This window comes from Octopus bimaculoides, chromosome 3 (assembly GCF_001194135.2).
Source record: "Octopus bimaculoides isolate UCB-OBI-ISO-001 chromosome 3, ASM119413v2, whole genome shotgun sequence".
In the NCBI taxonomy this organism is placed as follows: domain Eukaryota; kingdom Metazoa; phylum Mollusca; class Cephalopoda; order Octopoda; family Octopodidae; genus Octopus; species Octopus bimaculoides.
The window spans coordinates 44,575,556-44,591,646 of record NC_068983.1 but is presented as its reverse complement, the minus strand read 5'-3'; the positions used below and the strand labels follow the sequence as shown (position 1 = coordinate 44,591,646).

At 39.3% G+C, this 16,091-nt stretch overlaps 1 protein-coding gene across 1 annotated transcript in view; it reads left to right on the top strand.

Annotated features, from left to right (window-relative positions):
• The window catches only part of LOC106876525 (tyrosine-protein kinase hopscotch), a 16,051-nt gene extending 1,381 nt beyond the window's left edge, over positions 1–14,670 (top strand). Inside the window, exons 2-9 of the mRNA XM_052966734.1 lie at positions 1,338–1,606; positions 2,717–2,836; positions 5,061–5,179; positions 6,601–6,813; positions 8,450–8,589; positions 9,792–9,930; positions 12,039–12,231; positions 14,384–14,670. Coding sequence (XP_052822694.1) covers positions 1,338–1,606; positions 2,717–2,836; positions 5,061–5,179; positions 6,601–6,813; positions 8,450–8,589; positions 9,792–9,930; positions 12,039–12,231; positions 14,384–14,655 — 1,465 coding nt within the window. The 3' untranslated portion in view covers positions 14,656–14,670. The remainder of the gene's footprint in view (positions 1–1,337; positions 1,607–2,716; positions 2,837–5,060; positions 5,180–6,600; positions 6,814–8,449; positions 8,590–9,791; positions 9,931–12,038; positions 12,232–14,383) is intronic.
• Positions 14,671–16,091: the final 1,421 nt, after the last annotated feature.

The window sequence follows — 16,091 nt, the reverse complement described above, 5'->3', positions numbered from 1 at the left end:
ACACACACACACACACACACACACACACACACACACACACACACACACACACACATGCTTAAATTCTAGGCAGCTGTAATGATTGTTTTGCAAAAATCCCACTCCTTTATTGATAGGCCTTGTAGTTTCATATTGATCCCAAGATACTTTTCACACACACATAATGTATGTATAGGTGTGTGTGTGTGTGTGTGCATGGATTGTGTATATGAATGTGTATATATATATGGATTATGCATATATATATATGTATGTATGTATATTATATGGATTATGCATATATATGTATATCATCATCATCGTTTAACGTCCGCTTTCCATGCTGGCATGGGTTGGATGGTTTCACTGAGGCCTGGTGAACCAGATGGCTGCACCAGACTCCAATCTGATCTGGCAGAGTTTCTATGGCTGGATGCCCTTCCTAACGCTAACCACTCCGAGAGTGTAGTGGGTGCTTTTACGTGCCACTGGCATGATGGCCACTCAGGTGGTACTGGCAATGGCCATGCTTGAATAGTGTTGATTATGTATATATATATATATCTATAAAAATTAGTGTACATTTATGCACAAAGAGGCGAGCCTTAACAGGTTGCCTAACATACTAGAAAGAACAGTCAAAAAGTTCAAACCACAGTCAAGAGCAATTTCGAAGGGAATGAAAAATAAAAACAGTTACCATGTTTTACAGCCAGACCTCAGGTTTCAAACTTTAATTAGCAAATAAAATAATTTGCAAGGAAAAGTCTCATCAGTGGATACACCAAAACAAACATATAAATTAGAGACCAAATAAATTGTGCCTCATCCTTATATATTATAATTTTTCAAATTTACCGTGCAAGTGCAGTTTCAGTCGGCAGCAAATAAAAATTCCGATTAAACTTCAGAAATTGCTAAAATCATTTCTTAAAATTAATATAGGGTAGGAAAAATTATAGAATTTTTTCTATCAATGGCTTAGTGGATTGTGTATGTGTGTTCGCTTTTGTTTATATATCTCGAGCTTCTTCTAATTCATTCATAAAACTCTAACCAGTTCAATCTGCAAGGATATTACAGTGAAGACCATGAAGAAACTACACCAGTATTATGGCAAAGGCTGTAAATGCGACAGTTGCTAACTGATGTAGTGGAAACATGTACATCATTAATAAGTTGTATTTAAATCATATTGTAAATTGAATTCATGAAATGCTATGTCATCATACTTATTATTATTATTTTCACACGCACACACACACATTCTACTTGTGTTATAATGCAGATAGTACAAGAATTTATTTTACATGTTAGAACTTTCAAACTGCAATTTTGTTTTTGTTTTGTTTATACAGCAAAAAATACATTACTGATATTCTTCGGAAAAAAAGTCATGAACCTGGATGTTATCTCATTCAATGGAACGTTGTCCATCCATTTCATTACCATATTGCTCGTCTTAACCCAAAATTTAACAGCAAAAATGCAAATGAAGAAGAAATATTGTATGAAATCATTGACTATTCTCAAAAGAAATATAAAGAAGCATTTCCTTCTAGCACAAATCTTTTGGAATATATCAAAAGTAGTAAAGCAAGCCAAATGTTGAAACCTGATAAATTTGGTAAGTTTATTTTGTGGAAGTTTTCTTTATATTCAATACTTTAACTAAGGGAGAACAGTGAACTAATGTACAAGAGTAGTTTTATAGATTACTAGCTGTAAATAGAGGACTATTCAAGAATTAGGCAAATAATCTTCTCATAAATTATGATTTGGAAAAAACAAAAAACAAGAAAGACCAAGTACTGCAAATTTTTTCAGCCATCAAATAAAATAACTTTATCAACATTGATGAGGTCAGAAGAAGAACAGACCAATGCCCAGTGTCCATCAGTATGTGTTAGCCCTGAGTTGGCTGGGGCTTGTTGTAAGACTCTCAATAAAGATATTTGCTAATTAAGTCCTTAAGTGGCACTCTGATGGGCAATGATGCAGGGGATGTCCCAAGATATACTAGCACCAGATGATTGACAGGGGCCTTCCATTGGTAAACTTATGAAGGAATGGCTTAAGATGTTTTGTTACGAACCTGGGTCAGGCACTTTATACTGCCTTGTGTCAGTTCACATGACTATCATGAATAGGTACCAGGTCACCTGGGAATTTTATCTGCAGCAATTGTTGTCTTGTTTATTTTATTGGTTTTATTTGTAAAGTCCAAGCAGTAAAGTCAGTCTCCGTGTGAATGGTTGTAATTTGGACAGAACTAAATACAACTGAATATTTTTGATTAATGCACCTATTTTGTGAAGCAAACTACTTCATCACATGACTGTTTGCATTACCCCAAAAATGGGCAACCACATGTACAACATGTAAATATATATTTTTCTTGGTTTGCCTTGAGCTCTCAACTCCTGATGGAGTTGTTGAGACACTCATAACATATGATGTCATAACATATGATGTTTTAAACCTAGTGATGCAAGCATGGCTATAGGCACAAGCATCTCTGTTGTTAAGATGTTTGCTTCCCAACAACATGGTTTTGGGTTCAGTGCCACTGCATGGTACCTTGAGCAAGTGTTTTCTGTAGCTCTAGGCCAACCAAAGATTTGGGAGTGAATGTGGTTGGCAGAAACTTAAAGGAACATGTTGTATACTGATATGAGTGCATGTGTCCCCTTCTTAAAGTAAATTTCTTCCTTTCTGTATTCTTTTGTCTCTGCAGCTCCTTCAAATCTGTTGCTATGTAAACCTGAAAATTATACTGGAATACAAGAATCAGTGACAAAACACTCACAACCTGATATACTTTCTCAGTCAGATATTCTTTTCCAAACAGAACAAGGTAAACAAAGTCTTTTTTAAATCTTTTTTTTTTTTGTTATTTTTTTTGTTTTAAATTCGTTCATAAGATAGGCGCAGGAGTGGCTGTGTGGTAGGTAGCTTGCATACCAACCACATAGTTCTGGGTTCAGTCCCACTGCGTGGTACCTTGGGCAAGTGTCTTCTACTATAGCCTCGGGCCAACCAAAGCCTTGTGAGTGGATTTTGTAGACGGAAACTGAAAGAAGCCTGTCGTATATATGTATATACATATGTGTGTGTGTGTATATGTTTGTGTGTCTGTGTTTGTTCCCCCAACGTCGCTTGACAACCGATGGTGGTGTGTTTCCGTCCCCATAACTTAGCGGTTCAGCAAAAGGAACCAATAATATAAGTACTAGTCTTACAAAGAATAAGTTCTGGGGTTGATTTGCTCGACTAAAGACGGTGCTCCAGCATGGCCACAGTCAAATAACTGAAACAAGTAAAAGAGTAAAGAGTAAAAGAGAGTAAGATATTCAGATGAGAAAGGAATACTACTCATAAACATATGTACGTCTTATTTCAAACTTGTGATATTCTTGTCTACTCCAGGCACAAGGCCAGAAACTTTTGGGGAGGGGACCAGTCGATTAGATTGAACCCAACTGGTATGCAATTGGTACTTAATTTATTGACCCTGAAAGGATGAAAAGCAAAGTCGACCTTGGCAGAATTTGAACTCAGAACGTAAAGCCCTGTCAACAGTGCAGATTGAGCAACTGGATTTAAGAGGGGGAAGGCAGAGACTTGAAGATGATCCTAAGTCTGAATGTGCTGCAACTGTCAACATTGAGGGAAAAATAGATCGTGTTCTCCATTTGATGATGGATGACAGGCAATTGACTATAAATTACATGGCCAATGCTATTAATATGTCTCATGAAACAGTTGAGAATATTCTACACTATGAACTTGGCAAGATGACGGTTTCTCCTTGGTAGGTGCCATGTTTTCTGACACTTGAAATCTCATTTGGTCACATTCCATGATAATATCTTGATCAGCTTATGAATTTTTCAGATGATCCTTGTTATGTCTTGCAAGTCACTTGGTCACCCTGCCAGTGCTGGTGCCATGTAGAAAGCATCCAGTCTACATTGTAAAATGGTTAGCATTTGGAAAGGTATCCAGCTGTAAAAAAAAAAAACATGCCAAAACTGACCTTGCCTCTACTGGTGCCATGTAAAAAGCACTCAGGCCACTCTGTGGAGTGGCTGGTAATCAGAAAGGCATCCAACTGTAAAAATCATGCCAAAAACGACAGGGAAGCATGGTGCAGTCTTCTGCCTAGCTAGTGCTTGCCAACCTATGCCAGCAGGGAAGCCTGGTGCAGTCTTCTGCCTAGCTAGTGCTTGCCAACCTATGCCAGCACTTGTTAAACCGTCTAACCTATGCCAGCACCTGTCAAACTGTCTAACCTATGCCAGCACCTGACAAACTGTCTAACCTATGCCAGCACTTGTCAAACCGTCTAACCTATACTAGCACCTGTCAAACCGTCTAACCTATGCCAGTGCCTGTCAAACTGTCTAACCTATGCCAGCACCTGTCAAACCGTCCAACCTATGCCAGCACCTGTCAAACTGCCCAACCTATGGCAGCATGGAAATCAGTTGTTAAATGATGATGATATATGGTTGGTTAGTCCACATTACTCCATAAGGAGCATACGGTCAGTTTTCCTGATTTCTTTGGCATATATATATTCCTCCCAGGACAGGACACCGGTATGTTGTAGGATTACCCCCTTTTACTAGATCAGTGGACTGGAGTAATGTGAAATGAAGTGTTTTGATCAAGAACACAACACAGCCCGGTCCAGGAATTGAAACCACAATCTTATGATCATGAGTCCAACACCCTAACCACTAAGCCATGCACCTCCACACACACACACACACACACACACACACACACACACACACACATATGTAAGTGTGCCTTTGTCGTTGCATATGCATCCCACCACTGCTTGATAACTGGTGATGGTTTGTTTATGTCCTCATAACCTAACAGTTTGGCAAACAAGACTGATGAATAAGTACAAGACTTAGAAAATAAGTACGAAGGTTGATCTGTTTGACTAAAACTCCAGCATTACCCCACAGTCCAGTAATAGAAATAATAAATAATTAATAAATAACTGCCAGTTTAAATAATGATTTTTTTTGTTCATTTTTGCATATCCGTTTTATTTTCCCCAGCTGTTATTGGAAGTGGTGTGTTCACTGATGTAAAGGTTGGTGTTTATAAAGGAAATGGAAATAAACCTGTGGCTGTTAAGCAATTGAAAGACTTTTCAGATTCTCCATACTATTTACAGGTTTGCATTACTATTTCCTTTTCAAGCAACAAAAAAAAAAAAAGAAAAAAAAGAGAAAATTCTGTGCATGTTCTTCTTTGTGCTTCTACTTAAAATTCAAACTTTCGATCTCAATTTTGTTGTAGGGTGAGTCATTCTCTTTTAGTGCCTTAATATTTAACACAATCACCAGTAAAGTTTCCACTTATAAGAATTGGATGAGATATGACGGCTCGGCCGGCTCTCCCCAGTTCTTATATTAATCATTAAATCCAGAAATACAACACAAGGGATAACGGTAACAACAGATCAATAGTTTATTCTAGGTTGGTGTAGAGCCATTTCGTTCCTGGGTGAATAGACATGCCGCTAGAATACCAAAGAAGCTTCGACCACATGTCGGGATCGAGTTGTGAGAGCCTGGAAGAACGTCCTGTCATGACGGCTGCTGGATGGATAAGAGAGCGAACGCTATTTCTTTCTCTCCACCTGTTGCATTGTGCATGCGTGCTCAGGTACTTCCGCTGACGGCAAGTCCCTTACACATGCGCAATGGCACTTCCCAAGATGGCGGCCACACGTGCCACTACACACTCATTTACCTATTTATTTTTCCTAAAATTTTTGTTGCATCTTGCAACCTTTTCAATAGTTATTGACTCTGTCCGTAATGGTGAATGTGTTAAATAATAAGGCACTAAAAGAGAATGACTCTCCCCAGACACAACAAAATATGCCTCAACACACAAACTCACATAAAGAATCTTGCAAACCAAGTCCAAAAACGAAATTTTAATCTGAAGTTTATCTAGAAATAATTATCTCTCTTATAATAAGAGGCTGCCAAGATATGTTATGCTTTATCTTTTTTAGTTTTTATTTGTTTACTTTTTTTTCAAAACTAACATTAAAAGAAATTCCTGACTCACAGAAACACATCACTAGAAGACAGGGGCAGACTGAGAGGATTAAGGGTCCTCCGGCATAGCTAAATACTGAGCCCCTTTGAATTTTTTTTTTTAGTAGAGTTAACATGTAGAGTGCAGGCCCGTCAGAGCTCTGGACCCTTGGGCAGTGCCCAATTGACCGATGGCTCAGTTTGCCCCTGCAAGAAGGTAAGTTGTGATTAATAGCAGATTTAGCTGTTATTTTTGTCTTACAGAGATATACAGACAGGAGGTAGTTTATAGATTTGGCAGCTATTTGTGACTCATAAAAATATAGAAATTACGAGAAGATAAGATGTGATTTATAGAAAATTTAGCTTCTATTTCTGAATCAACTCACAAAGGCATAGATATCTTTAAAAGTTAAGATGTGATTTATAGATTTGGCTGCTATTTCTGACTTGCAAAGACTCAGAGATCACTAGAAGATATTTTCACTAGGTTTGCTTAATTTATTTTATCCTTTTCAGCTTGGATTTTCATTTATCATTTCAGTTTTTCTTGAATGCTATTGAGGATCATTATCTTCTGTCAAAGAATCCATCCTTTTTACAAATGGAAGGAATAATTCTGAAGCCAAAATGTGGTCTAGTAATGGAATATGCAAATCATAAAAGCATCAGTGAATTTCTCTGTCGGAATACTGACGTTCGTGTTGGGTTGATATTGAAAATGGCAGCTAAGGTTTCAGATGGATTGACGTGTCTGGTAAATATAAACCTCTTCCTTCTCCTCCTCTAATAATAATCCTTTTAACTAAAGGCTCAAGACCTGAAGTTTTAGGGGAGGGTTTGAGTCGAATTCATCTACATGGACAATGTGCTTTCCGTGACTATAAGGGTCTGACTCTTTTTTTCTAGTAATGTAGGTGCTACCTGCGCCCTTTCTTGTGGCTATAAAGGTCTTTGACACTTGTTTCTAGCAATGTAGGTGCTACCCTTCACCCTCTGTCACAATCAGTGACAAATGAATTTTTCCTTTTTGGTTTTATATTGCATCTGGCCACCTTCGTTATTTTACACACACACACACACATACATATTTATATATAGATATAAATATCGTTGCACTCCATCAGTTATGACAACAAGGGTACCAGTTCATCCGATCAACGGAAGAGCCTGCTTGTGAAATTAACATACAAGTGACTGAGCACTCCACAGACACATGTACCCTTAATGTAGTTCAAGGAAAGATTCAGCGTGACAAGGCTGGCTCTTTGAAATACAGGAAGAAAGAGAGAAATATGTGGTGAAAAAGTACAGCTGGGTTCGCCACCACCCCCTACCAGAGCCTTGTGAAGCTTTAGGTGTTTTCACTCAATAAACACTCACAACGCCCATTCTGGTAATCAAAACCATGATCCTATGACCACGAGTCCAATGCCCTAACCACTAGGCCATTGCACCTCCACAGATATATATATATATATATATATATATATACACACACACACACATACACACATATATGTATATATGGACATAACAAGCTTCTTTCAGTTTCTTATTTGTTCATTGCCCACAAGGGGCTCCACACAGAGGGGACAAACAAGGACAGACAAACGGATTAAGTCGGTTATATCGACCCCAGTGCGTAACTGGTACATATTTAATCGACCCCGAAAGGATGAAAGACAAAGTCGACCTCGACAGAATTTGAACTCAGAATGTAACGGCAGACAAAATACCGCTAAGCATTTCGCCCGGCGTGCTAACGTTTCTGCCAGCTCGCCGCCTTACTGAAAGCTTCTTTCAGTTTCTGTCTACCAAATTCACTCACAAAGTTTTGGGTGACTCAAGGCTGTAATAGAAGACACATGCTTCAGGTGCTTTGTAGTGAGATTGAACTTGAAACTATGTTTTCTTTTTAGTCATTTGACTGTGGCCATGCTGGAGCACCGCCTTTAGTTGAACAAATCGACCTCAGGATTTATTCTTTGTAAACCTAGTGCTTATTCTATTGGTCTCTTTTGCCGAACCGTTAAGTTACGGGGACAGAAACACACCAGCATTGGTTGTCAAGCGATGGTGGGGTTTGACAAATTCACGCATGCGCACACACACACATGACAGGCTTCTTTCAGTTTCCATCTACCAAATCCACTCACAAGGCTTTGGTCGGCCCGAGGCGATAGTAGAAGACACTTGCCCAAGGTGCCATGCAATGGGACTGAACCCGGGACCATGTGGTTTGTAAGCAAGCTTCTTACCACACAACCACTCCTGTTCCTATGTAGTTGGAAAGTGAGCTTTTTAATCACACAGCCATTCTTGTAAATATTTTCAATGTAAGAAATAACAAAACACCTACAAATGTCCATTGTTGTTGTTGTTACTTTCAGCGGAGACAGAGTTTGGTTCATGGTAACCTTCACTGTCGTAATTTATTGTTGTGTACAATGAGCCAAGTGAAAATAGCCGACGCAGGACTTGTCAAAGTTACAGATCATCTACCATTAGATAACCAAGTTAACACTGTCAGGTTTGATATGAATCTTTACCTTTATTAACACCTCTAAAATACAATAACAGTGCTGGTGGTGGTCGTCATTGGCAGCAGTAGTTCTGTCATTGGCAGCAGCAGCAGCAGTCGGTCGGTTATGAAGGCAAGGGTTCCGGTTGATCCGATCAGTGGAACGGCCTGCTTGTGAAATTAATGTTCAAGTTGCTGACGTCTCCTCGGAGATTGCTAACCTTAATGTAATTCTCAGGGAGATTTAGCCTGAGACAGAATGTAACAAGGCTAGTCCTTTGAATTACTGGTACAACACATTTTTTGCTAGCTGAGTGCACTGAAGCAATGAGAAATAAAGTGTCTTGCTCAAGGACACAATTCACTCATGATTTTTTGATTTTGAGCCAAATATCCATAACCACGAAGTCATGTGCCTTCATTTGGTTTTTTCATAGTCAGCCTCTTACTCGTCTGTACTCATGTTTGCATGCATGCGCACATACACACACACATGCACACACACACACACACAACACATACATACCCACACAGAGAACACGATCACATATACAACACACACACACAACATACACACAAATACACAAACACGCACACAAACACATACATACCGACACAGAGAACACAATCACATGCACAACATACACACAAACACACACATACACACACAACACACATATATACATACACACACACACACAACACATACATACATACCCACATAGAGAACACAATCACATACACAACACACACACATACATACACAACACGCACACCACATACACACAAACACATACACACACACACACACACACACACACACACACACACACACACACACACACACACACACACACACACACACACACACAAACAAACAGACACACACACACACACACGCAAAACCCATTTCTTTTTAAACTTTTATACAACATGAATTTCTGAAAGGAGTCATCATCATTGTTTAATGTCCATCTTTCATGCATACATGGGTAGGGTGGTTCACAGAAGCAGGTCAGGTAAAAAAAAAACTACCCTAAGCTACTCTGTTTTGGCAGTGTTCTTACAGCTGCATGCCTTTCCTGATGCCAACCACTTCACAGAGTGAGCTAGTTGCCTTTTATGTGGCACTAGCACAAGTTTTCACATGATTTTTACAGCTCTCTCTCTGTCATTTTTTTTTTAATATATGATATCAAAATCTCTTTCAGAAAACCCTGGTTGGCACCTGAGCTACAAAGTAATTTACAGAAACCCACTTGTGAATCTGATATGTTTGCATTTGGAAGTTGTCTTTGTGAAATGTTATGTTTTGATTGCAATCCTCCGCAAGAAAACTTTCAAAATCAAGTAAGTATTTACCATATTTGGTGGCCTATAAGATGCACGAGTATATAGCCTAGGCTATACATTTGTAAAATAAATTACCTCTAAAATAAAGTTTACCTGTATAACTTTGTTATTACTGGTAAATAAATAAGCAATTTATTGCATCCACATTTTATATATATATATATATATACCATAGGTGATTGTTCATTAGTAGATGGCAGCACACGTTTAGTAAACATACATACCATTTTGAGCGAGTTTTGAGTCTACATTGAGTGCATTGGATGCAGGGGGATTTTTAAAGCCATTTTTTGGAAAAAAAGGTGAGTCTTATAGGCCATTAAATACAGTATTTATAAACTCACATTCCTTTAAAATTATATTTCGATTTTATTTCTATTATTCATCAGAAAGAAACAGCTCCTTTAGCATCTTTTATCTTCTTTAATCTCACCAGTCAGGATTAATTTCACAAGATTATAGTGAAGGCCAGATGACTCAGTGACTAAAGCATTGGGTTCACAATCATGAAGTAGAGGGTTTGATTCCTGGTGTAAATAAAAATTTCCTATACCTTAAGTGGATTAATACGAGGGATGGTTTATGCATATACGTCAAGCATTATAGAATGATTGCTGTAAAACATAGCAGAACCACTGCAAATATAATATTTGCATACACCTATAGGCATGAAGTGCATTTTGCAAAATCTTTTTTCTCTATTATTTATTTTTTATTTATGTTACATATACATGTACATACTCTTTATAGTGGGACCTAAATCTAAGGCCTCAGCCAGTCCACTTATGCGTACCTTCCTTCATTGGACACTAAACTCCACTTGCGAAGACCTGTTGAGGCAAGTGAAATCGAAATTGAGTTAAATTCGACGACTGGCACCCATGCCAACGTTGTCTCCTTCATTGGACACATAACTCAGCTTGCGAAGACTTATTGGAGCAAGCGAAAGCGAAATTGTGATGGCACCTGTGCCCAGCGTCGCCTTTCTGGCACTTGTGCCTGCGGCATGTGTAAGGACTTTCAAGCGAGATCGTTGCCAGTGCCCCTGGACTGGTTCTTGTGCGGGTGGCACATAAAATACACCATTTTGAGTATGGCCGTTGCCAGTACCGCCTGACTGGCCTTCGTGCCGGTGGCACGTAAAAGCACCCACTACACTCTCTGAGTGGTTGGCGTTAGGAATCCAGCTGTAGAAACTTTGCCAAATCAGATTGGAGCCTGGTGTAGCCATCTGGTTTCATCAGTCCTCAGTCAAATCGTCCAACCCATGCTAGCATGGAAAGCGGACATTAAACGATGATGATGATATATACATATACATACCCTTTATAGTATAAGAACTCCATTGCAATGTTTTTCTAAGAAATATTTTGATTGTGAAGGCACATGGCTCAGTGGTTAGAACATTGGGCTTACAATCGTGAAGTTGTGAGTTCAATTCCCAGACTAGACAGTGTGTTGTGTTCTTGAGTAAGATACTTTATTTTATGTTGCGATGTCACTGGCATCAAGCTGTATCGGCCTTTGCCTTTCATTTAGGCTTGGGGACCAGAGAACAATCAAAGAAGTGCTTCATAATCTGGTTTGCTTCTCTACATTTGCAGGTGGCTTGGTGGCCAAGACAGCTTTTGGTCACCACCTTCTCATTGTCTGGTGGCTCAGAGAAGGCCACTTCTCTGAGCCCACAGTACTTCTGATCCAAAAGGAAGGTCTTCACCATGAAGATTCCCCTGTCAGTTCCGGGTTCAGTCCCACTATGTGGTACCTTGAGCAAGTGTCTTCTACTATACTCTTGGGCTCACCAAAGCCTGCTGAATGGATTTGGTTGAAGGAAACTGAAAGAAGCCTGTTGTATATGTATATGTGTATATCTATGTGTGTGTCTGTGTTTTTGCCACTCCCGACTGAGTTGGTGTGTTTGCATTCCTGTAACTTAGCAGTTCAGCAAAAGGAGCCAATAGAATAAGCACCATGCTTAGAAAATAAGTCTTGGGTTGATTCATTTAACCAAAAATTCAAGGCAGTGCTCCAGCATAACCACAGTTTAATGAGTGAAACAAGTAAAAGAATCTACATTTTAATCCCCCTCCTTTTTTTTTTAACAGGCTAACTGTGCACATGTTTGCCGTTTACTGATTGAATCCAAAGCTGCCAGCAAGAATGATGGCAATGCCGAGCAGCTTGATGCGATCTACAAGGAAGTTCATTCCTTAATACTTGAGTGCCGTGCAAAAGGTAGTGAATGCCGACCTAAACCAGGTGATGTAAGCAAAATATTACTGCAGTTGGCTGATAAATGTAAGTTTAAATTAATTTCTTTGCTTTTATATATATATATATTATATATCATCATCATCATCATTTAATGTCCACTTTCCATGCTAGCATGGGTTGGACGATTTGACTGAGGACTGGCGAACCAGATGGCTATGCCAGGCTCCAATCTGATTTGGCAGAGTTTCTACAGCTGGATGCCCTTCCTAACGCCAACCACTCAGAGAGTGTAGTGGGTGCTTTTACGTGCCACCGGCATGAAGGCCAGTCAGGTGGTACTGGCAACGGCCATGCTCAAAATGGTGTGTTTTATGTGCCACCCGCACAGGGGCCAGTCCAGCGGCACTGGCAACGACCTCGCTTGAATGTCTTTTTATGTGCCGCCGGCACAAGTGCCAGGAAGGCGACGCAAGAAATATATATATAGATTCAGATGAATATGGTACTTAAGTTGAGGAACCAGAGTTTAGTACGGTATTATCTATACAATTTCAAAGTAAGGTGATTAAAATCAAAATAAGCAACAAGGATATCCAGAGGTAATGCAGTACGATTGTTTCAAGCAAGTCCATTTAATTGAACAATTCAATCATTACATCAATTTAAAATGCAGAGCAATCCCCAGCTGCACAAAGACATAGAATTTAATTAAATTAGAACAGATGGACACATTAGTATAATTATACCTAAAATCTCCAAGAAGTTAAGGAGATAGACAAAAAACATGCTGTCTTCACTCCAGCATAATGTTGAAAAGTTGAAAATGCACTGAGTGTGTATCATCATCATTTAATTTCTGTTGTCCATGCTGGCTTGGGTTGGACAGTTTGACCAGGCTGGAAGGCTGCACCAAGATTAATTGGTTTTAATAATAATACACATAGCTGGTTTCCCATCTGTATGATTTGAGGAAAATGGAGCTGTGTTGCAAACTGTGTATGTGTAGCAGAAGTATGATCACTCTTGAACTTTAGCTACCCACATGGTGTCTTTTTACTTTTAACTATCCATTTTGGTTCACCACATGATGATCAGGTTCATTTAGCTTTACTTGGGCCGTCCACCTTTTAACCTGATGGACTAGTCTAGCATCTGTACATCAACTATAAAATGGGGAGTTTTTGCTTGCTAATTCTAGGCAGGGGAGTTTTGCTATGAGCGACCTGGGACCTTTGGTGTGAGAACATTTTGATTCCTCAATGCAGTTTCAGTTTGAACAGAATTGAAACCAGAATCCTTGATCTTATTCTTTGCATCTTACCAGCATTTAAACAGAATTGTAACCAGAATTTTTGTGATACCATGCTCCAGGTTTTTCTAATCTTTTATCTTTGTTTTTATGAGCATTTGAATTTATAATGTATTGACAATTATTAATGTCCTATCAGTTTTGCTATATCTAATTTTTGTGATGCTAAGAAATGTTTCAGGGTAGTCAACTGCAACTTGTCTTTGAATTTGTTTATTGATATCCATCCTGACTTCATTTAACAGAAGACATAACATTATCAAACCTTTAACCGCAATTCATATAACCACAGCACATTTCTATAGCTAAATATGGCTGTATGTATGGCTGGATGGTTTGCTGGCTTGATTGATCATGTGACCAGTGATGTATAACATCATCTGATAGTCTGGTTGATACAAGGGTGTGTGTATGTGTATATGTATGAATATATATATATCCAATGAAGGTCTTAAAAGACATGTTAAGATCCACAATGAGCAGAACTTATCTGCAGATATTGGTAGTTCAAATCAGAGGTGCAATCTGTGTGGTTATTTTTTCAGAACATTGTCTGGTTTAACAAGCCACATCAGACGCCATGAAAGGGCTAAGGTGTAGGTACAGGAGGTGGTCAAACTCTGTGTAAGGAGTAGGCAACCACCATATATATATATATATATATATATATATATATACATACATATACACACACACACACACTTTATTATTAAAACTGCAAAAACATCACAAAAATATCATATATATATATATATATATATATATATTATATACAAGATGAGGAGAAATATCCGTCAAATGTAAATAATGTAAATAATTCCTCATCTCTTAAATATAGAACTGTATTATTATATACTTGTTTATATATTCAATTATGAAAACAAGCATGAAAAATCATCTAATTTCGAAGGATTTGACTACTTGCAGTGATGAATGTACCGGAATTAAAGTACAGTGATGATGACATCGAACTCATCAAAGCAGTGCACAGCAGTGACAGTACACAAACTTTATGCAATCACAAATGGAATAGAGAAGTTTTAAGACCACCACCAATCACAGAAGAGCTAAAACGCCTTTGTTCGCAAGTTCCAAGAACCAACACATCCGTAGCATTGCCCAATCCACTGGAAATATTTAGAAAAGACATGGCTATGGAGTCTGTTCTTGGACAGGTAAGGAAAAAAAAAACAGATTAATTTTATGTGCTTTTTATTGTTTTTGTTTTAAATTTCTCTTCTCTCTTTCCTTCCTCCTCCACTCTCATTCCTTCCACTTCGGCTTTCATTCCTCCATCCTCTGCACTCATTCCTCCCTCCTCCACTCTCATTCCTTCCTCCTCCACTCATTCCTTCCTCCTCCACTCATTCCTCCCTCCTCCACTCATTCCTTCCTCCTCTACATTGTCATTCCTTTCTTTTCTACACTATCATTCCTTTCTCCTCTACACTCATTCCTCCCTCCTCCACTCTCATTCCTTCCTCCTCTGCACTCATTCCTCCCTCCTCCACTCTCATTCCTTCCTCCTCTGCACTCATTCCTCCCTCCTCCACTCATTCCTCCCTCCTCCACACATTCCTCCCTCCTCCACTCTCATTCCTTCCTGCTCTACACTCATTCCTTCCTCCTCCACTCATTCCTCCCTCCTCCACTCATTCCTCCCTCCTCCACTCTCATTCCTCCCTCCTCTACACTCATTCCTTCCTCCTCCACTCATTCCTCCCTCCTCCACTCTCATTCCTTCCTCCTCTACACTTATTCCTCCCTCCTCTACACTCATTCCTCCCTCCTCTACTCATTCCTCCCTCCTCCACTCATTCCTTCCTCCTCCACTCTCATTCCTTCCTCCTCTACACTCATTCCTTCCTCCTCCACTCATTCCTCCCTCCTCCACTCTCATTCCTTCCTCCTCCACTCATTCCTTCATCCTCCACTTACATTCCTTCCTCCTCCACTCATTCCTTCCTCTGCTACACTGTCATTCCTTCCTCCTCTGCACTCATTCCTTCCTCCTCTGCACTCATTCCTCCCTCCTCCACTCTCATTCCTTCCACCTCTACACTCATTCCTCCTTCCTCCACTCTCATTCCTTTCTCCTCCAGTTATCAAGCGATGTTGGGGAGACAAACACAGACACACAAACACACACATATATAGATATATACGACAGGCTTCTTTCAGTTTCTGTCTACCGAATCCTCTCACAAGGCTTTGATCGGCCCGAGGCTATAGTAGAAGACACTTGCCCAAGGTGCCACACAGTGGGACTGAACCTGGAACCATGTGGTTGGTAAGCAAGCTACTTTATTTCATTTCAATTTGCCATAAAGGCAGTACACAGAGAGTAGTTACGGGCTGGACAAAAACATTAATGAGATGAGATGAATGGTGATTAATATGGGAGAAGACAGGAGCCGCCCGCCGAACTCTGCTTCTCTAAATCAATGTTCTTTTATAAATTTACAATTTGAGGCTATAAACCTCTTACTTTACAGTTTCAATTTCAACTGTCTTTGAAATGAGGCACTTGCCTCTTCCACTTTTCTTTTCATGGGCCACAAGCCCTTTCAATATGAGGCACTCTTCTGCACCTATTCGTTAATTTTCTTGATAAAAACTTTTTTTCATGAATTTA